The 23727-nt window shown below is 41.2% G+C and overlaps 1 protein-coding gene across 1 annotated transcript in view; it reads right to left on the bottom strand.

Annotated features, from left to right (window-relative positions):
• Positions 1 to 23727, bottom strand: part of vps8 (VPS8 subunit of CORVET complex) — a 146099-nt gene that overhangs the window by 111463 nt on the left and 10909 nt on the right. Inside the window, exons 7-15 of the mRNA XM_062976463.1 lie at positions 15699 to 15753; positions 10415 to 10539; positions 9709 to 9795; positions 8997 to 9064; positions 6783 to 6936; positions 5612 to 5671; positions 3173 to 3280; positions 2099 to 2179; positions 58 to 228 (exon numbers count right to left, since the gene is read on the bottom strand). Coding sequence (XP_062832533.1) covers positions 58 to 228; positions 2099 to 2179; positions 3173 to 3280; positions 5612 to 5671; positions 6783 to 6936; positions 8997 to 9064; positions 9709 to 9795; positions 10415 to 10539; positions 15699 to 15753 — 909 coding nt within the window. The remainder of the gene's footprint in view (positions 1 to 57; positions 229 to 2098; positions 2180 to 3172; positions 3281 to 5611; positions 5672 to 6782; positions 6937 to 8996; positions 9065 to 9708; positions 9796 to 10414; positions 10540 to 15698; positions 15754 to 23727) is intronic.

The raw sequence follows: 23727 nt of genomic DNA, 5'->3' as shown, positions 1-23727 counted from the left end.
CGGTATATAAGTTTGAATAATAAATAAATAAATAATATGTGAATTATTGGACGGTACCAGTGCTTGACTGACGTTTCCTCCTGTCGCCAGTGACTTGAAGTGGCTGCTATTGTAAACTAACTGAACTTCTGAGATTTCCACTGTCTCGAGCTCCTCCTGTGTTTGGCGATCGATCACATGCAACTTTTCCACACTGTCCAGAAGCACAACAGTGCGGGAGTTTATCCACTAGAAAACAAATACAGAAAGGACAAGCAATTAATACGCCCAAGTACTACTCAAGGCTACTAACTCTTTCAAAACTTTCATATTCAAATATAGGTACACAGCAGAAGCTCCTTCACACAAAGGCTTTTTATAAGAGCCCTGCACCACACTTAGCTGATTGTTATTACTCTTATTACTGGCATTATTGGGCCCCTGATTGCACAGTGTGTTAAAGTGCTGAGCTGCTGAACTTGCGGACCGAAAGGTGCCAGGTTCAAATCCTGGGAGCGGAATGAGTGCCCGCTGTTAGCCCCAGCTCTTGCCAACCTAGCAGTTTAAAAACATGCAAATGTGAGATCAATAGGTACCGCTCCGGCGGGAAGGTAACAGCGCTCCTTGCAGTCATGCTGGCCACATAACCTGGAGGAGTCTATGGACAACGCCGGCTCTTCGGCTTAGAAATGGAGATGAGCACCAACCCCCAGAGTCGATCACGACTGGACTTAACATCAGGGGAAACCTTTACCTTTACCTTACTGGTATTATTATTATTAGCAAGAGTGGAAAGAAATGAAAATCCTCATTTCGGCCTTTCAGAAACAGAGATTTTAATTTTAAAATCCACTCTACTTCTTCTATAATGAAAGATTATATATAATTTCATTATGTATTCATTGCTACCTCTTTCTATATATTGATATAGACCAGTGGTTCTGAACCTGTGGGTCCCTAGGTGTTTTGGCCTACAACTCCCGGAAATCCCAGCCAATCTACCAACTGTTACGATTTCTGGGAGTTGAAGCCAAAACATCTGGGGACCCACAGGTTGAGAACCACTGATACAGACCTTAAGGAATGTCTTTAAGGCCACTTCCACATAGCTGAATCAAATCCCACATTATTTGCTTTGAACTGGAATATATGGCTGTGTGGACTCAGATAACCCAGTTCAAAGCAGATACTGTGAGATTTCTACCTTGATATTCTGGGTTATATGGCTGTGTGGAAGGGCCCCGAGAGCATATACAGACTGAAACAAATAGGGGTTTTTAAACCATTAAAACAGCTAACAGTTGATTACTATGAGAAGTGACTCCACGTTTATTTTGGGGTTTTTTTGTGGATTTTATCAGGTATATCCTCTTGACTTGGTTTTGCTTAGTGTGCTCTTTTTAAGCACAAAAATATTTGAGATACATACAAAACTAAAAACAAGGAAACAAGTGCTGTGGTGTTTTATATACCTACCTCTTGTTATACATCAAAATTATTTGAAATAATTACTTTTGATTAATTTTCTACTTCCAGAATAAATTAAGATAAAATGGAATAATTATAAATGTGTACTGAATTATTTTGTCAAAAGCAAACATTAACTGCCAAAGAAGAGGTTCATTCTCAAACTGTTTTGGGACGAAGTTGCAAGTCCCACTAAACCCGAAGAAAACAGATTTCTTCTTGAGTCACAGAAATCTAGCAATATGTTGTCAAAAGCTTTCATGGCCAGAATCACTGGGTTGCTGTGAGTCTTCTGGGATGTATGGCCATGTTCAAGAAGCATTCTCTCCTAACATTTCACCCACATCTATGTCAGGCATCTTCAGAGGTTGTGAGGTATATTGGAAACTAGGCAAGGAAGGTTTGTATATATGTGGAAGGTCTAGAGTGGGAGAAAGAACTCTTGTCTGTTGGAGGCAAGTGTGAATGTTGCAATTAATCACCTTGATTAGCAATGGAAAGTCTTGCAGCTTCAAGACCTGGTTGATTTCTTTTCAATGCCAATCAAGGTGATTAATTGCAACATTCACACTTGCCTCCAACAGGCAAGAGTTCTTTCTCCCACCCAATCTAGCAATTCTTATTTGAATATAAAAAAAATTATGTTACTTACTGTAAAATTTATGAGGTCATAGTGCAAATGCAATTGTTTTTGCTTGGTAACATGTATTGCTCCAGAGTCATCTCTTTTTACCTGATGATGGAATAAGACAATTTATTCTATTATGCTCTACCCTCACCTTTGTAGGTAAAAACAAAGCATCATAATTTATCTTATTTTTGGTATCAATGTTTGTTTTCATAGCATTAAGAAAAAAAATCAAGCCACCTTGACAAGTAAGAAAAGTAAGGTATACATTAAAAACAAATGTACAAAGATATTACATATTTTTAAAAAATGAGAAATAAAAAAATACTGACAGACCAAGCAACAAATCATCTAAAATATACACTATTATAGGCCTATAGATAGGAATACCATACAAGCTTAATCGTTTGGTTTGCAATTGATTTTTCATTATTAACTGCAGAATTTCCCACCTACACAGCAAATGGAAATCCAATTGCAACTAATTTCGTCATTAGCAGCTGTGCTATCTCGCTGTTTGTGAAAAGAGGAACTCCCATTAATTTCAGAGTACACTAAAATGGAACTCTGGCTGAACAATTAAAGTACCATTTGTCAAAGTCAGGGTGAGTTATATAATGAAATGCTTTTCTCTCTCTTTCATTTGACAATGAACACATTACAATTTTTACTTTCTCATTGTTGTTTAATCCCTTTGTCAAAGTCTTATGCTTTCCCCCGGTGGTTACCAAATGCCATGAAAGCTCAAGTCCCATTATATACAACAGTGCATTAAAATGCCCCCCCCCCCTATTTATATAAAATGGCAAAATCAAAGCCAGAATATTTTCAGAATATTTTTGGTTGAATCTATGGATATGGAGAACTGGCTATACTAAAGACTCTGTTTTTTAAGATGATAAAGACCCCTTCTACACTGCCATATAAAATCCATATTATCTGATTTGATAATCTGGATTATATGGCAGTGTAGAATGGGCCAAAGAAGCATAAAAACTCATCCTGAAAATCCTATCTCACATTAGAATAAGCAATCACAATAGAGGGGCAGGTGCTCCAAAATCCAATCTCTTGGCTGGTGGATAACATCAATATTACCAGAAGGAAATGGACAACATCTCCTCGACAGAAGGCAAGCACAGGATTCACAGCTGTTTGCACTGCAACAAAATGCCATGCCAGCAATGGAACACTGGATGGATCCATCTGAAAATAAGAAGATACCCAAGTCTTTGTGTCATATGAGTTAACGGGAAAAAGGTATTGGCTGCAAAAAGTAAATATATGCTAGTTTCAAAGTGAAAGGTATTGGTTGAGTTTTAAGACTGAGGAAGACTTACTGGTTTTATCTTATAATTTTTCTTATATACAGAGCATGAATAAAATATTTTTTTATAATCAAAGCTTTAAAAAGATGCAAAGTTTGTAGTTTATCTGATTCAAAGCTCAATTAAATATAGAGGTACTCTTACATTCATTGGATTGAATAGGCTTGCATGTGTTTAACCTCATAGATGTAGGTTTTTTATCCTGTATTTTTGTTTTAATTGATATATTGTATTACTGTTTTATCTTTTTATAGTGTGATTTGTATTATGTTGCCTATGTTTTGTTCTATGTTGTTTGGGCCTCTGCCCCATGTAAGCCGCCCCAAGTCCCCATGGGGAGATAGTGGCGGGGTATAAATAAAGTTTTATTATTATTATTATTATTATTATTATTATTATTATTATTATTATTATTATTATAGCATATCAATCAGCGGCCTTCAGAGACCCAAAAATAATCTCCTTCCTAATCAAGCAACAAGTCCCAGATTAATATACAAAACAAGGAAAGTATAGAAGTGAATAAGGCATCTCACAGCACATGCCTGTACAACTTTGTACAGATTGGCTTTCCGTAATATCCAGGAAAGTCTCTTGTTTCGGCAACTTCCCAAACTCTCTTTTCAAAAGGAATGGGGAACCTCTAAATTTGCCTTTTTATTCTTTCAATTCTAACACGGTATTGGCTTCGAAAAATCCTGCAGATATCTTGGGATAAACGTCAGTGTTGTGGAAGAAGCAAAGACCACCAGCATTGAAGCCATGATCCTCCACCATCAACTTCACTGGACAGGCCACGTTGTCCGAATGCCAGATCACAGTCTCCCAAAACAGTCACTTTAGTATCAGCTCAAGAACAGAAAATGGAATGTCGGTGGACAGCAAAAGTGATTTCAAGATGGGCTTAAAGCAAACCTTAAAAATGTGGAATATATGCCAAGAACTGGGAATCCCTGGTTCTCGAGCTTTCTAACTGGAGATCACCTATCACCAACAGCGCTGTGGATTTTGCGGAGGCACAAATAGAGGGTGTGAAGACTTGACATGGCAGAGAATGGAATCCCTTCAGATCCCACCGCTGCCACCAATTATGTGAAGACTTGATGTGATGACAGGGATGGAACCTTTTTGGATCCCACCGTTGCCACCAAAATGCGAAGGGTTCACCTTCTACCTCTATGTATTTCACTTTTCTATGTTGTCGCTGCCACCACCTTTGAAAGATGCTTTGCTCAAATAATAAGCAACATTTGAAGAAACAGTAACTTGTTTATTTATAGTACAAAGCTTGATGGTTGCAAGAATGTTATAACTTAAGTTGAACGATGTTACTTCTGTACAGTAAGTGTTGCAAGACTTTTCAATCGTTTCACTGAGCTTAGTATGGTATTAGCTTTATAAGACTTGTTTCTTTCAGTTAGGAATACTGTCCTTCTTGAACTTAATTGATCTGTACCCGATCAAACTTGGACTGGGGAGTTTAACTGGTTAACCCTAGTCCTTCTATGACTTGGGGATGTAACCTCAGCTCTTTAGTTATTCCTACTAAAGGCTCAGCAACTTTAATTTTAGCCCTTCTCCGCTAAAACTCTCTAGCTGCTCAACTTCCTCCCACAATCTCTTTATTTCGATCACACTCCTTTCCCACTGAATAGAACCAACTGCTCTGCTCAACCGACAAACTCCAACTGCCGAATTCCAACTGCTAAATTTTGAATTCTAAGGCTTCCACGCCCCTTTTCCTGGCCATGCCTTAGAGGCTCCCAGCTTCTGTATAAGAATAGCTGAAATATATAACCTTAAACAGTCAACCTAAACATAGCAATCATGAATAAAACACAATGATCATGACATCTTTACAGAGGGTGAAAGGGAGAAACATGCCAAGGGGAAGGAATGTTAAGGAAGCCCTCATTGGGATCACCTTCCATCTGGGAATCTATGTCCCAGACCAGGGAGATCCAAAATAGATCTCTACAGTCTCACTTACAGACCGACCACCAAGACTTTACACTTGGAAGACAACCATACTCAGCCATGAGGGATCGCCTATGACAGGATGTAAAGTACAATCCTCTGCAGTACTGTGGAGGGCTTTTTTAGTTTATAGATTATTAACATTCCTAAATAATCCTTTTCATATTTCCCAAATAATCCCCATGCACATTTATATTTTGAACAAAAGTGAAACATTCATGAATTTACTCACACGGCCATATGGAAAAGTCATCCACACCTTCAAAGATGGTTTCAGTCCGATTACAAGAATCTGAAATTAGCAATATATAATATTACTCATGAGAACCAGTGTGGTGTAGTGATCTGAACATCGGATTACAGCTCTGGGGACTAAGGTGTGAATTCCCACCTAGGTCTCCTTAAGAAAGCCACATTCTCAGACTGAGAGGCAAACAACGCTCTTAACAAATCTTGCCAAGAATGCCATGAGAGTTTTGCTTTAAGGTTGCTTCAGGTCAGAAACAACTTGAAAACACATGAGATCAATCATTGTTGATAAATCTTATATTTGAAATATTTTCCAAACATACACACCAAAGTATGTGTGTTGGTTGGTTGGTTTTTACCACAAAGGCTCCAACAAAACTTAATGGATCTGGACCAAACTTGGCACACCTGCCCTTCATTATCCAAACTGAAACAATTGTGGGCTTTGAGCTAAAGAAAATCCCACCCCTTTAAAGCACAAAGCAGAGGGAAAGAAAAGGAACAAAGCAGATTATCTTATATAGGCCCCTTCCAGACAGGCCCAAAAATGCGGGGGGCCTGTCGCGCTTTTATCAGGGGCATCCAAATGACACGGCCGGTAAAAGTGAATTAATTCTGAATTGTTCTGAATTAATTAGATACCTAAGATCTGGCTCTTATCAGGTGTGGGCCCTGTGTGGATTGGACCCGAGGATCACGTCACCTGATCCTCGGGCTCAATCCACACAGGCATCTTGGTTTTCCAGGCTTCAGGACCCTGAAAACCAAGAGAGCACTCCACTCTCCCCCAAAATAAGCCCTTAAAATTTAAAACAACTTAACCTGCCACTATTAAAGTACTCCTGGAGTCCTCCTGGTGCGTAGAAATGATGCGGCAGGAGATGGGGGAGGGGGAAGAGGGGCTATTTTCCTCCTGTTCCCCTCCCACCCCCGTCTCCTGGCATGTCATTTCTATATGCCGGGGGATTCCAGGAGTACATTAATGGTGGCTGGATAAGTTGTTTTAAATTTTAAGGATTTTGGGGGGCTTCGAGTACCCTGTCCAAAAAAGCCCAGGTTTGGGGGCTCTTGTGGGGACAAAAAACCATGCCAAAAAAACCTGTTTCCGCATGGGTTTTACCCCTCTTTGGAAGCACCCATAGAGAGTAGGTCACCTTTGTTAAGGAAGCCATTGCTAACAGAGAGTACTGAGTGATGGGATGGTCTCTCAGCTCAGCCTTTGCATGCAGAGGTTCAATGCAGCAAACTTCTCCTTTAGAACCACTGAACAAGCAGCGCGATTCACACGTTCTCACACCCATGACTCTCCTGGAAACAAAGCATACAGAATTAGGAAACGCAGCATATGACAGCAACACAGGGTACAGGAAACTGAGAGTGAGAGTTAGAAATAAATTCGATACGCCACTCAAAAAATTGTATAACAATTGCATTTGCAATTCCATCACCAATGTTACAGGCAAAAAGAGCATTTGAGGTATTGTCTTCTTCATGCACTCCCGAGATGATTTTAAGCAAATGAAGTACAGGGTTCCATTGCTACTTCGCGGTTCGCTTTTTGCGGACTTGCTGTTTTGCGGTTTTTTAATAAACACTAAAATAATAGTATAAATCCTAAAATAATATTATAAATCCCTCTTTCTATTTCCTTCCTAAGGAGAAGCCTAATGAAGGAAGGAAGGAAGGAAGGAAGGAAAGAAGGAAGGAAGGAAGCGAAGGGAAAGAAAAAGAGGCTGAAGTAGCTTTGTTTTCACCTCACAAGGCAGCGGAAGACAGAGACGCTACTTGCCAGTGAGATTGTAAACAACACAAATATGGTGTCCCTATTTGGCGGATTTTCACTTTTCACGGGTGGTCCTGGAACGTAGCCCCCGCAATAAGTGAGGGAACACTGTAATTATAGAGAAATACTGATATGAATTGTAACAAGTTCAGGAAGAATTGTTTAGCACAGGGGTCCCCAAACTTTTGAAGCCGAGGGCCGGTCCACAATCCTTCAGACTGTTGAGGGGCCGAATTATCACTTGAAAAAAACAAACAAATTCCTATGCACACTGCATATGTCTTATTTATAGTGCAATACAACAATAACAAAGAACAATACAATATTTAAAAATGAAAACAATTTTAACCAACATAAACCTATCAGGATTTCAATGGAAAGTGTGGGCCTGCTTCTGGCTAATGAAATAGTCAAGTTAAGTAGGATTGTTGTTGTTGTTGTTGTGTGCCTTCAAGTCATTTCAGACTCTGGGCGAGCCTAAGTCTAAAATTATTTATTTATTCATTTACTACATTTATTTATTACATTTATATCCCGTCCTTCTCACCCCGAAAGGGACTCAGAGCAGCTGTATGTACATACAATATATTATATTATTAACATAGCACAATATTAGCATTATATATTACTATATTGAACTATACCACTATACTGTAATATTATATGTAAAATATAACATATAATTAATATTATTATATGGTATTATTAGTATTATATTGTATAACATTATAATATTATTGTCACTATTATATGTATATACAATATATTATATTATTAAAAATGATATAAAAATATTATATTATAAAACTGAGGGCAGGGGCCAGGTAAATGACCTGGGAGGGCCGCATCTGGCCCCTGGGCCTCAGTTTGGGGACCCCTGGTTTAGCAGCATCGTTTGATTTTACAGCATATTAATGATTTTGCAATGAGCCCTTCACATTTGTTGGGATTACCGATAAAAGACTTACAATCAAGTAGAAAAACTATAATTAAAAATATACAATTTTTCATCCTGATAGAACACCTCTCTAGGAATGTCAAGGTCCTCCAGTGCGACTCTACAGATTTTGTGATCACAAAATCGCACTGGGGGACTTACAAATGCCTTGAGAAAAGTTCTCTCTTAGAATTCCGGGATTCCAACACAACTATGATAAACTTCTGCTTGAATATGACCCTAGATATTCCTAGAGACAACATATTAATTTGATTCATGAAATGTCAAACCTGAAAAAGGCAAATTTGCAAATGTGGAGGGACACTGTGGATAAACTGTATATGTTTATGCGGTATAAATTTCTAGTGTTTTATATTTCTATTTTTATTGAGTATTATTGTGTTATTTATCGCAATCCATTTGGATGGTACAGATATGTCAAAATATTTCCTGTATTTGGAGAAATTGTAGGGCCAGCATTCCCAAACTGAAATGGATGAGCCTCCACCTGGGAAAATCCACCTTCGTCTTCCACTATCAGGTAATCTTTTACTTGGAATACTGCCTCTCAAGTTCTCGGAAAATATTTCACTCTGAGGAAATAGCCTTACTTTTTATTTCTCTTACAATAAACACAAATGTTCTTACTTGAATGACAGTTCAAATACTGAGCCTCCACTGTCGTTGCAAATTGCTAGGGTTGGATCATCTGTAAACTGAATAGAACATTATTTTCCCACCATGAAATGTTCATAATAATTACCAAAAATTAGCAAACTATTCAAAATAATTACTGAAAAACAATATTACAAAGAAATTTCTTCTTTTATAAAAATATCACTGACCTTCTTGTTCTCCTTTCACCAACACTATGTTCTCTCTTTAATAATATTGCATACTACCCTAATGCAACTCTAATTTATTACTCAATTATTTCTGAGGTTCACCAATTTTTCTCCCATTTTCCTGTCATATTTCCCTCTCCACTCTCCTATACAAAAGAGGAAGAAAATTGTGACAGGCCCACGAGGTGGTTTTCTGCCCTGGGACTCTCAAATGTCAAAAAATAGAAGGTGGCCAAATGACCATTCTGTCTTGGAAGAACAGACCTCTCTCAAAGTACTGAAAAAGTTAATGTCTGCTCTTAGAGAAATCCAAAAGAGGCAAAATGCATGGGGGAGTCTGAAAATGTTAAGGACCATAAAAACAGTCTTGGAATCTCACGCAGCACCAGGGCTGAACTTTGTCACCGGCTATCCAAGTGATATACACAATTTCTTAGGATCAGGAAGACTTATTAATTCATTACTGTAGTACTATCAACACATCCTATAAAACAAAATAGATAGCTGTTCATTACCTTTATGTGTAAAATTGCAGTTCCAGGAGGATGAGCATCTGTTATTGATCTCAAAAGCTTTCCACTGGCCAGATCCCACATGGTAATCTGCAAGTTAAAAAATGAGAATCATTTTCCAAATGGAAACTCTTCCTACCAAAACATGAAAGGAAATATTATAACTTTGACAGTATAACAGCTCCCCTGTTTTTCTGCTTTCCAAGTACAGAAAACATCTAATATTGTATACATTTTCACAGTATAATGGCCAATGGATTGGCAATTCAGAGGACCCTGCACACCTACCTTCATTTTTTGTAGAGGTATTGATCTGTAGCTGATCACTGACCATAAGGATCAGCTTTAACATATTCCAAATTTGGGTGGGAATATGTGATATACAAATCCTGTTTGGCTGAAATGTTCAGCCGACCTAGACAGTATAACCAATAGTGCATGATACTGGGAGATACAGTCCCAACAATATTTACAGGTTTGAATGACTCTCATCCTTACTTTTGTTTTACAATAAAGAGTGCTGGTAGCCAGTTCACATTAAATGCTCACAATCTGTAAATGGTTAGCAACAGAAACTTTACATACAAAAACTATCTCTTTTTTAACAAAATCCTTAACTTGCTTACCTGGGAGCAGGTTCAACTGAATCTGGCAGGACCTAGTTCCAGGTTAGTAGTATAAAAATTAGTAAGATAGATATCAATATTACCTGTCCTTTTGCAAAACCACACAGAAGTCTTGAGCAATCATTGTTGATGCTAAGAGCAGATATTGCCCCATATTGTGCTCCAACTGCAGTACTTCCCAAACAAAGCCGAAGAGCCTGGTTAGGATCTAAACAGAAAGTAAGGTTGGTTAACCTATGGATGTATAAACAACACAAAGTGGCACTTCAATGCTGAGGAAAACATAAATTTTCAAACTGGCTCAATTCACCCTGGTTTTGCTAAATGAAAACCTGCCTCAAGATCACACTCTCTCTTCTTTTCCCAGTTTTCATAATCATAATTTTCTGTGTCACTTGATTTGGGTGAAATACTAATGGAATTTTCACTGATTGGAATCTGAAGTGAAAAAAGCTTTTGGGGTTACAAGATAAATGCTTTAGCAATAACGGATATAATTTTTAAATTTGTAGTATGAGGTGGAATGACAAACAATGAAACTAATACAACTGAGAAATGATATGATCAATGCTACAAAAGGACCCTTAACTGTGGACATGATGTTTATTCCACTTCAGCCAACCGTTTGTGTGCTCAACTATTTTTTTCATAGCACATTAAATTGAACATGAAAGGAAAGTTGTCATTCATTTAGGAATGAAGCACTTCCTTAGAAGAAGCAGTGGTTCCAAATTCTTCAAAAGCAGCAATAATCCAGCTGCTCCTGAAGCAAACCTAGTTTGAACTATTATGATGGTAAAAGAATGCAAGTCCGAATAAACATCCTGGACAATATGGCTCATCAACTCCATCCACTTTGTATAAATAGGGGCTTCTGGGTGAATTCCAATGAGGCTTGCTTTTGGCATGAGAAATGCCTTGGTCAAGTCTTGTTGCTACATATAACTAATGGAAAAGGTCATCTCAAGATTTGTGTTGCTTTGTGACCAAGATGCAGGTGATGACATCTCCTTCTCTTTCAGCTCTTCTCCATGTGACCAAATCAAGAAGTGTAAGGTAGGTGGCTCTGAAGAAGACAACTGTCTCGGTAATGTTACTCTAGTAACAGAATAACTTGGTGCCTTCTTCACGGTTGACTTTAAGCTCAAGTAAAAGCCTTTTATTCATCCAAACCTTTTAAATAATCCTTGGGTTCTTGTTGTTTAAAGGTTTTTTTTACGCTGAATATATTTACATGGTGTTTCTCTCAGAAGGAAAGTTTTTTATTGTTGTGTTTAATTAAAGGTAAAGTTTTCCCCTTGACATTAAGTCTAGTCAAGTCCAACTCTGGGGGGTGGTGCTCATCTCCATTTCTAAGATGAAAGCTGATGTTGTCCGTTGATGCCTCCAAAGTCATGACTGCATGGAGCGCCATTACCTTCCCTCTGGAGTGGTACCTATTGACCTACTCACATTTGCATGTTTTCGAACTACTAGGTTGGCAGAAGCTGGGGCTAACAGTGGGAGCTCACCCCCGCTCCCCAGATTTGAACTGCTGACCTTTCAGTCAGCAAGTTCAGCAGCTCAGCAGTTTAATCCGCTGTGCCACCAGGGAGTAGTTTAATTACTACTCATATATGGTAACATATTATTTGACCTGTAAGACTGCCAGAGATGAGTATCTAATGGAGAGCCCTTCAGATTTAAGCATCAATTAATAGGAGAAAACCAGTTGAATAGATCCAAGAAAGAAGACAAAGATGAGACAGAGACTAGCTAATAAGGCCAGTATAAAATAATACAGTAAAAACAGGGGGTAGGAGGGTTGTGTTGTTTCAAGAAAAAGCACATACCTAACAAATTAAATTTTAAATTACTGGAGACAAATAAAAAATAAAAAACACCTACATTATTAACTTCAAAGGAAAACACAACTCCATGAAAATTAAGAAAAAAGATGAGGCCATATAAGCAAGACACTGAGTTAGTTTAAGTGGCAATCACCAATTCTGTGTCTAAGGCAAAAAATTTAGCTGTGCGACCAAGAGACATGGTCTTCTGTTACCATCACAAACCCCTTCAAAATGGAATTGTATAAAAGAGAAAAGACTTATTGCCTTTGAACAAAGTGACCCACTCACTATTTCAGCTTGAGGTAAAGTCTCATGTGCACATCTAAATACACACACAGAGAATACTGATAGTGATTTCATTCCAAGCTACAATAGTACCATATGATGAAAGAACACACAGAGTCAATGGAAAGGTTGATACAAGTAGAAAAATATAATATGCAGCTTTTATTACAGAAACACAGCATTTAAAACAATTTCCCCAATCTTCTTTATCTATGGCAAAACACACATAGGAATCACCTTCATACTCACTTATGCAGTTAGTACACTAAGATCATCTAACTAAAATTATTTATAAAGCAGTCTTAACCCTTTGATAATATGGGAGGCATATAATTTAAGGTTACTATATCATTTTTATGAAGCTCAGCTACCCTTCTAAACATATCAGATCTTCTGTTCCCAACCAATCTAGAAATCTAGTAGCCCCAAGTGTGTCTGAAATCTCTTATTACCACAACTGTGTGTTCTTTATTCTTCTGTCACACATGCAGAAGATGTAGACTCGATAACATAACGATTACTACAATCAGATGTATATACAGCCAGTCTCCAAGTTACAACTTAGACTTAGAAACAACTCATAAGTGAGAGAAAAGCTCCTTCTCAAAAGGGAAATTCACTCCTGGAAGAGTTATCAGAGGGAAAACATTTATTCACTGAAGTTTATCACCAATCTTTGTTTCCACAACAAGCCAAATTTTTCAGAGGGACAGAAAGTCAGGTGAAATCTTCCAAACAGGGGCATAGACAGCAAAGCAAACACCACAGGGGTGTTAACCCTTCCCTATGCTATCCAAGGTTTATACACACACACACACACACACTCATTGGGCTGGAGTTACCCTTCAAAAGAACAAACATACCGAACCTATTTTGCTTGTAACTTGGGGACTGGCTATATATTTAAAGGACTTAACCCAAACTTGTGGCATCAATAATGGAGAATCAGTAAATGGAAGGTAATAATAATAATAATAATAATAATAATAATAATAATTATTATTATTATTATTATTATTATTATTATTATTATTATTATTTATAGCCTGCCCTCTCTCCCTGAGGGGACTTGGAGTGGTTAATTTTATCTTAATTTACAATGCAGATATTTTGACCAGTACTAGTGAAAAAGTGGTTCTCTTAAGTCAGAGAGAAAACTGAAAAGCAACAGAGAAGAAACAAGATGTAACTAATCCCATTCTTTCAATCTGAGGTCAACAAAGGACAAGAATGACCAACACACATATCAGGATAACAACTAAGAAGGCAAATTAGCCATTGGCAGAGGTAGAGGTTTCACACTACATCTATCAGATGTATTCTATGCCATCACAGCAACTCTGTATTTATAACTATCTACATCTAACTAATGGAAAAGGTAATCTCAAAATCTTGCAAGCCACTTTTGGGAGCATATTCCAGCCAAAGGTTTTGAGTTCCCACTGACATATATAAAATTTTTATCATATACTTAATTTTCTTCAGTGAAATACTTAAAGTTGACTGGATTGTTCCCAAGAAGATTCAGTTCATTGGAAGAACAAGCTGTAATGTTTCTGAAACAGGACTTTTTTTTAAAGAGGCCCAGGGCAAAATGTGTTTTTGAGGTTCTTTCTGTGTTATTAGTGTGTTGTGGTTAGAATGGTGGATGGAGACTCGGGAAATGCAAGGAGTCTCCGTTTAGCCATCAAACACATTACAGGTTGAACATCCCTTATCCAAAATGCTTGGGACCAGAAATGCTTTGGATTTCGGATTTTGTTAAAGCAAATGATCAGTGTGTATCAGAAACCTCTAAAATCAAAGACTCCTCCATAAGTCATCTACACACTTGGGCTGGAGAACGTAAGATATAAATCAGAGTTTTTGCACCTATACCAATGGTTGAACCCAAGGAGGCACTGGAAGAAGTGAATAGCAAAAGGACTCAGAGCCACCAGGCAAGGTAGGAAAATCACATCCTGTGCAGGGAAAGCCTATCATAAGGGAGTCTATAGAAGAAGAGCTAACACTTTGTCTCCCCAAGGCATGGTAGTGCCAAAACTTGTCACCATGACAATGTGAGTTGAGGGGATGAGTACTTTTTTTAGATTCTCCCCGATGGGATTATAGCGAGAGCTTAGTATGTCTGGGGAGAGCCTACCATAAAAGAAGCACAGGCTACGTTCGCTATTCCTGCCAAGGCAAAGTAATGCCAAAGAGCCACCACCACTACCATTTTCCTGCCCAGGTATTCAAAAAGTGGCAACACACTGGACAGGGTACCATGTCAACACATAGATAAGCTGACCTAGTTTTTGCCTAACTTGAACTATACCAGAGATACAACATTTATTTCTTCTACAATGGAATTTCCTATGAAATAGAATTATTTCAAACTCTAAATAGAAAGTTTGTCATAATCTGCTATATCCCATGATGTAAACTATGAACCTGTGGCCTTGAATTATAGACTTCAACCTGAATTGTAAAATTTCAGAGTATTATTTCCAATGTGCAGCTATTCATGCAAATTTCATGCCCAATGCAACAGTACTATACCTTTGCCTTCTCAGTCCATGAAGAAAAAAGTCAAAGGAGAAAGAAAAGCCAGAAATCAATACAGAGGAAATAAAGGAATAACATATTGTTATTTCCAGTAAGATATCTCTGTTCAGCAAATGTGCATCAGAAATGAGTTCCTGCTGGGTTGCTGGCAAGGCAATATCAATTTGTTCAACACAAGAGTCAAAAACAGATAAAATAGTCTCCAAAAGTCATTTTGTGACAGACAAGAGGTACATTTCTTTAAGATTTGAACATGTGTGTTCAAATATTTTAATTCCTAGTTAATGTAATCTTAAATAAGCATCTAAACAAGAACCAATATGGTGTACTTGTTAGAGCACTGGATTACAACTCTGCAGACCAGATTTAATTCCCCACTTGTCCATAGATGACCTTGGGCAAATCACACACTCTTAGCCCCAGAAAACTCTATCCTAGGGGCTCCATAAGTCAAAAATTACTTGAAAACACACAGTGACAACTGGTTAGAAACATGCATTGTATTACTGTATTTACATATACTACTTTCTAGTAAGCCTACAGTATCGGATTGCCAGACATACTGGTACTATTTTTATTACAAAACTGTATATTAAACCTTAACATTTTGTTGAAACAATGTGACACACACTGTTCAATAGACCCAAATTAAAGTCAAAATTACCTTCTATTGTATAAGCCATTCAACAGTACTCTTACTTACCAAATATGAGTGCTAGACCATGGGATGTTCCCACTGCAATGAGACTTGATGCTGCCTAAACAAACCAAAGGGGGAAAGGTCAGAGTTAGATAGTGTAGATAGAAACTATATAGGCTCTGGATTTAGTGGGAAGGGAATTCTCATACCAGGACCTGCACTTGATCCTACTAGTCAATACACATACTGGAGAAGCATGTATCTCCGGTTTCCCAGAGGGCAGAAATTTAGGCACTTTTCAGCTTGTTTCAATAATAGAATTCCATGTATGGCTGCCAGAAAAGGATACTTCTTTGAAGTCATTTTATGCGCTTTGGATTTTACTTTAGTTTGTTTAACCTTTATCTGTTGAAACGACCAAATTTGGACAAGAGAACCTGGAGACAAGCATGGGAGTTCACTGAAACCAGATCACTAACTTTAGGGGTAGAGAGATTTCATTTGACACTTCAATTGATCCCTGAAATCTTTTCAATGCTGTACTGAACTCATCAAAGATTGTAATTATTTAAGCAGCCTGTTCTATAGGCAATACACAAACACCAATAAACAGTACTCATCAACAGAACTGCAACTTGAGTCAACAGAACTGCAACTCGCACCTGAAAATAGATGTGTTTATTGATTAGTCTTCTGACCATATCAACAGTAAAAGACAAAAGACAAATACACAAAAAGACAATAAACACAAATCCCTGTACTAACACTCCTGTAACAATTAGCTAAATACATGTAAGGACTTAAAACTTGATTAATAAGTTTGGTAAAATCTGTTTAGATTAAATTACAAAATGATTTAAAGTAAGTTCATCGACATGACGAGAGACCACGTTTTGCGAGAGAACGAGATCTCTCAGGTGAAAATATAAAATATTCATTATCTATGGAACACAATAAAGATTCAGAAGCAGCTAAATCATACCTACTTGCTGGCACACAAGGAATAAAGATCTCAGTAACCTTACAGCTAAGGAGAAGTCAAGAGCATAATTATTCAGGTATTAAGTGGACTTTATTTATTTATTTATTTGCACTATTTGTATCTTGCCTTTCTCCACCCCGAAGGGGACTCAAGACTGCTTTACATGTCGGCAGCTATTTGATGCCATAAGAACAATACAAAATTAAAATAGGCATTTAAAATAACATAATAAAATACAATTAAAACAAATTAGAAACATTTAAAACCAAACAATCACAAATAATCACAAAATTCATGAGCATAATCCGGGCCTTTCCTATAGTCAATACACATCAATCCATATTTGTTTATTGCACAGATTGCCCAAAGGCTTGGTCACAGAGCCATGTTTTTACTCTTTTACAGAAGATCAAGAGAGAGGAGGCTAATCTAATCTCCCTGGGGAGGGAGTTTCATAGCCGAGGGGCCACCACTGAGAAAGCCCTGTCTCTCATCCCCACCAAGCGTGCCTACAAGGAAGGTGGGATCAAGAGCAAGGCGCCACAGATGATCTTAAACTCTGCAATGGTTCATAGGAGGAGATACGTTTGGACAGGTAAGCTGGGCCAGAACAGTTTAGGGCTTTATAGGCTAACATCAGCACTCTGAATTGTGCCCGGTAGCAGACTAGCAGCCAGTGGAGCTTACATAACAGGGGGGTTGTATGCTCCTTGTACACCGCTCCGGTGAGCAATCTGTCTGCCACCATTTGGAGCTTCCGAGCAGTCTTCAAAGGCAGCCCCACCTAGAGCGCATTGCAGTAATCTATTAGGGATGTAACCCAAGCGTGGACTACCGTGGCCAAGTCTGACTTCCCAAGGTACGGGTGCAACTGACGCATAAGTTTTAATTTTGCGAAAGCTCCCCTGGCCACCGCCAAAACCTGGGGTTCCAAGCTCAGCGATGAGTCCAGAACTCCCAAGCTGCGAACTTCCGTCTTCAGGGGGAGTGTAACCCCATCCAACACAAGCTGTAACCCTATACCTTATTCAGCCTTGCAACTGACCAAGAGTACCTCAATTTCAATTTGTTCACCCTCATCCAGACTGTCACAGCTGCCAAGTACTGGTTCAGGACCTGAACAGCCTCCTTAGTAGCCAGTGGAAAGGAGTGATAGAGTTGGACATCATCTGCGTACAGATGACATCAAACCTCATAACTCCGGATGATCTCTCCCAACAGCTTCATGTAGATGTTAAATAACATGGGAGACAGTATAGAGCCCTTCGGGACCTCACAGGACAAAAGCTTCGGAGCCTAGCAAATGTTGCCCCAACAACACCTTCTGGGAGCAACGTTCCAGGAAGGAGCAGACCCACTGCAAACAGTACCTCCAAGACCTATTCCCAGCAGATGTCCCAGAAGGATACCATGGTCTACGGTATCGAAGGCCACTGAGAGGTCCAGCAGAACGAACAGGGACACACACACCCTCTCCAGTTGGCATAGGTGACCAAGGCTGTTTCAGTTCCATGTCCCAGCCTAAAGCCAGACTGTGCGGAATCCAGAATATGAGTGTCTATCAAGAATGCCTGGAGCTGCAAGGCCACCACACTTTCCAAGAACTTGCCCAGAAAGGGGAGGTTGGAAACAGGCTGAAAGCTGACAAATTGAGAGGGATCGAGTGATGTTTTTTTCGACAGCAGTTGAATAACAACTTGTTTTAAGCTGGCTGGAATGCTGCGTTCCTGCAAGGAGGCATTAACCACCACCTTCACCGACTCTGCCAAACCCCTCTGGCTTCCTTCACCAACCAGGATGGGCAGGAGTCTAGGATGCATGTGGTTGCCCTCGCCTCTCCAAGCATCTTGTCCACATCCTCGAGCTGCACCAATTGAAATGAATCTAATAAAACCGGACAACCAGGTGCTTGTGTTACATTCTCAGAGACTGCCATTAGCATGACGTCAAAGCCGGAGCGGATCAGAGCACCTTTGTCCACAAAGAACCGAGCAAATGCTTCACAGCGGGCTGCCAAGTTGTCAGGGATCTCTTCTTGGGAGAAGGGATTTAACAAGCCTCTGACTACAAGAAACAGCTCCGGCGGACGGTTCCTTGCGGACGCAATATTGGACGCAAAGAAAGGTTTCTTTGTGGCCTCTATTGCCATGGCGTATGCCCTTAGATAGGCACACAGCCGTGTTCGGTCTGACTCACTGCGCTCTAAACGACACACGCACTCTAGTTCCCTTTTCTTTCACTTCATCGCTGCCAGCTCCTTGTTGCAACAAGGAGATGGTTTAGCTCGGCTATTTGAGAGGGGACGTTCTGGAGCAATCGTGTCTATTGCCCTAGACCTGGGGTTGCAGGCTCAGCAATAAATCTAGGATCACTCCAAAGTTGCGAACCTGCGCCTTCAGGGAGAGTGCAACCCCATCCAGCACAGGCTGTAACCTTATCCCCTTTTCGGCTTAACGACTGACCAGGAGCACCTCTGTCTTGTCTGGATTCAATTTCAATTTGTTCGCTCTCATCCAGTCCAACACAGTGACCAAGCACCAGTTCAGGTCCTGCACAGCCTCCTTAGTGACAGGTGGGAAGGAGTGACAGAGCTGGACATCATCTGCATACAAATGACACCTTTCTCCAAAACTCCTGATGATCTCTCCCAACAGCTTCATGTAAATGTTAAATAACATGGGAGACAGTACTGACCCTTTCGGGACCCCACAAAACAATGGTTGTGGGGCTGAGCAAGTGTCCCCCAACAACACCTTCTGGAACCGTCCCTCCAGGAAGGATTGGAGCTACTTCAAAACAGTGCCTCCAAGCCCCATTCCTGCAAGGCATCTCAGAAGGATACCATTGTCAACGGCATCGAAGGCCACTGAGAGGTCCAGAAGAAGTAACAGGGACACACTCCCCCAATTCAGTTCCCAGCTCAGATCATCTACTAAGGCGACCAAGGCTGTGTTGGTACCATGTCCTGGCCTGAAGCCAGACTGTGCCGGATCTAGAAAATCGGTGTCTTCCAAGAATCCCTGGAGTTGTGAGGTAACCACATGTTCCACGATTTTGCCCAAGTAGGGGAGATTGGAAAGTGGCTGAGAATTAACTAATTGAGTGGGGTCCAATGATGGTTTCTTCAACAGTGATTTTATAACAGCCTCTTTTTGGCTGGCTGGAATCTTGCCTTCTCAAAAGGGAGGCATTAACCACCATCTTCACCCACTCTGCCAAAACCCCTCTAGTTTCCTTTACCAGCCAAGATGGGCAGGAGTTTAGGATGCATGTGGTTGCTGTCGCCTCTCCAAGCATCTTGTCCACATCCCTGAGCTGCACCAACTGAAATGAATCCATTAAAACCGGCCAACCAGGTGCTCATGTTACATTCTCAGAGACTGCTGTTAATATGGAGTCAAAGCCAGAGCGGATCAGAGCGACTTTGTCCACAAAGAACTGAGCAAATGCTTCTCAGCGGGCTGCCAAGTTGTCAGGGATCTCTTCTTGGGAGAAGGAATTTAACAAGCCTCTGACTACTTGAAACAGCTCCGGCGGATGGTTCCTTGCAGACGCAATACTGGCCGCAAAGAAAGATTTCTTTGAGGCCTCTATTGCCGTGGCATATGCCCTTAGATAGGCACACAGCCGTGTTCGGTCTGACTCATTGCGCTCTGAACGCCACACGCACTCTAGCTCCCTCTTCTTTCACTTCATTGCTGCCAGCTCCTCGTTGAAACAAGGAGATGGTTTAGCTCAGCTATTCAAGGGGGGGATGTTCTGGAGCAATCGTGTCTATTGCCCTAGACCTGGGGTTCCAGGCTCACTCCCAAGCTGTGAACCTGCGCTTTCAGGAGAAGTGCAACCCCATCCAGCACAGGCTGTAACCTTATCCCCTGTTCAGCCTAACAGCTGACCAGGAGCACCTCTGTCTTGTCTGGATTCAATTTCAATTTGTTCACCCACATCCAGTCTGACACAGTGACCAAGCACCGGTTCAGGTCCTGCACAGCCTCCTTAGTGACAGGTGGGAAGGAGTGACAGAGCTGGACATCATCTGCATACAAATGACACCTTTTTCTGAAACTCCTGATGTTCAGCCCCAGCCGCTTCATGTAAATGTTAAATAACATGGGAGACAGTACTGAGCCTTTCGGGATCCCACAAAACAATGGTTGTGGGGCTGAGCAGGTGTCCCTCAACAACACCTTCTGGAAACATCCCTCCAGGAAGGATTGGAGCTACTGCAAATCATTGCCTCCAAGCCCCATTCCTGTAAGGCGCCTCAGAAGGATACTGTTGTCAACGGCATCAAAGGCCACTGAGAGGTCCAGCAAAACTAAGAGGGACACACTCCCCCAATCCAGTTCCCAGCACAGATCATCTACTAAGGCGGCGAAGGTTGTTTCAGTACCATGTCCCGGGCTGAAGCCAGACTGTGCGGGATCTGGAATATCAGAGTCTTCCAAGAATCCCTGGAGTTGTGAGGTACCCACATGTTCCACGATTTTGCCCAAGTAGGAGAGATTGGAAACTGGCTGTGAGTTAACTAATTGAGTGGGGTCCAATGATGGTTTCTTCAACAGCGGTTTTATAACAGCCTCTTTTCGGCTGGCTGGAATCTTGTCTTCTCAAAAGGGAGGCATTAACCACCATCTTCACCCACTCTGCCAAACCCCCTCTAGTTTCCTTTACCAGCCAAAATGGGCAGGAGTCTAGGATGCATGTGGTTGCCGTCGCCTCTCCAAGCATCTTGTCCACATCCTCGAGCTGCACCAATTGAAATGAATCCAATAAAACCGGAAAACCAGGTACTTGTGTTACATTCTTAGAGACTGCCGTCAACATGATGTCAAAGCCGGAGTGGATCAGAGTGATTTGTCCACAAAGAACCGAGCAAATGCTTCTCAGCAGGCTGCCAAGTTGTCAGGGATCTCTTCTTGGGAGAAGGGATTTAACAAGCCTCTGACTACAAGAAACAGCTCCGCCAGACGGTTCCTTGCAGACGCAATACTGGCTGCAAAGAAAGATTTCTTTATGGCCTCTATTGCTGTGGCGTATGCCCTTAGATAGGCACACAGCCGTGTTCGTTCTGACCCGCTGCACTCTAAACACCACATGCACTCTAGTTCCCTCTTCTTTCACTTCATCGCTGCCAGCTCCTCGTTGAAACAAGGAGATGGTTTAGCTCGGCTATTTGAGAGGGGACGTTCAGGAGCAATTGTGTCTATTGCCCTAGACCTGGGGTTGCAGGCTCAGCAATAAATCTAGGATCACTCCAAAGATGCGAACCTGTGCCTTCAGGGGGAGTGCAACCCCCTCCAGCACAGGCTGTAACCCTATCCCCTTTTCAGCCTAATGACTGACCAGGAGCACCTCTGTCTTGTCTGGATTCAATTTCAATTTGTTCGCTCTCATCCAGTCCAACACAGTGACCAAGCACCGGTTCAGGTCCTGCACAGCCTCCTTAGTGATAGGTGGGAAGGAGTGACAGAGCTGGACATCATCTGCATACAAATGACACCTTACTCCGAAACTCCTGATGATCTCCCCCAACCGCTTTATGTAAATGTTAAATAACATGGGAGACAGTACTGAGCCTTTCAAGACCCCACAAAACAATGGTTGTGGGGCTGAGCAGGTGTCCCCCAACAACATCTTCTGGGACCGTCCCTCCAGGAAGGACTGGAGCTACTGTAAAACAGTGCCTCCAAGCCCCATTCCTGAAAGGCGTCTCAGAAGGATACGGTTGTCAACGGCATCAAAGGCCACTGAGAGGTCCAGCAGAACTAACAGGGACACACTCCCCCTGTCCAGTTCCCAGCGCAGATCATCTACTAAGGCAACCAAGGCTGTTTCGGTACCATGTCCTGGCCTGAAGCCAGACTGTGCCAGATCTGGAAAATCAGAGTCTTCCAAGAATCCCTGGAGTTGTGAGGCACCCACACATTCCATGACTTTGCCCAAGTAGGGGAGATTGCAAACTGGCTGAGAGTTAACTAATTGAGTGGGGTCCAGTGATGGTTTCTTCAGCAGCAGTTTTATAACAGCCTCTTTTCGGCTGGCTGGAATCTTGCCTTCCTGAAGTGAGGCATTAACGACCACCTTCACCCACTCTGCCAAACCCCCTCTAGCTTCCATAACTAGCCAGGATGGGCAGGGGTCTAGGATGCATGTGGTTGCCCTCGCCTCTCCAAGCTTCTTGTCTACATCCTCGAGCTGCACCAATTGAAATGAATCCATTCAAACTGGACAAGCAGGTGTTACATCATCAGAGACTGCCGTACATATGGTGTTGGAGCAGATCAGAACTACTATGTCTACAAAGTACCGAGCAAATGCTTCTCAGCGGGCTACCGAGTTGTCAGGGATCCCTTCTTGGGAGAAAGGATTTAACAACCCTCTGACCACTCGGAACAGTTCCGTCGGACGGTTCTTTGCAGACGCAATATTGGCCACAAAGAAAGATTTCTTTGCGGCTTCTATTGCCGCGGCACATAGCCATGTTCGGTCTGGCCAGTTACGCTCTAAACACCAAACGCACTTTAGTTCCCTCTTCTTTCGCTTCACCGCTGGCAGCTTCTTTTTGAACCAAGGAGCTGGTTTAGCTCTGCTACTCGAGAGGGGCATTCTGGAGCAATCGTGTCTATTGTCTGACTTAGCCATAGTTGTCCACGTTCTGGTTACATCCCGAATAGATTGCTGCAATGCTACCTTTGAAGACTGCAACTGGTCCAACAGGCCGCAGCCAGACTACTCACAGGAGCTGCGTGCAGGGAACACACAACCTCCCTGTTGCGCCAGCTCCACTGGCTGCCAGTTTGCTACCGAGCACAATTCAAAGTGCTGGCTTTAGCCTATACAGCCCTAAATGGTTCTGGCCCAATTTTCCTGTCCGAACGTATCTCCTCTTATCAACCATCTCAGAGTTTAAGATCATCTGGGGAGGCCCTGATCTTGGTCCTGCCTGCCCCAGAGGCACAACTGGCAGGAACGAGAGACAGGGCCTTCTCGGTGGTAGGCCCCCAACTAGGGAACTCCCTCCAAGGGAAGATCAGATCAGCTCCCTCCCTCTTGATCTTCTGCAAGAAGGTAAAGTCGTGGCTTTTCAACAAAGCTTTGGAAAACCTG

Source organism: Anolis carolinensis, chromosome 3, assembly GCF_035594765.1.
Source record: "Anolis carolinensis isolate JA03-04 chromosome 3, rAnoCar3.1.pri, whole genome shotgun sequence".
Classification (NCBI taxonomy): Eukaryota; Metazoa; Chordata; class Lepidosauria; order Squamata; family Dactyloidae; genus Anolis; species Anolis carolinensis.
Note: the sequence above shows the minus strand (reverse complement) of the source record. Positions and strands in the feature narration are given on the sequence as shown.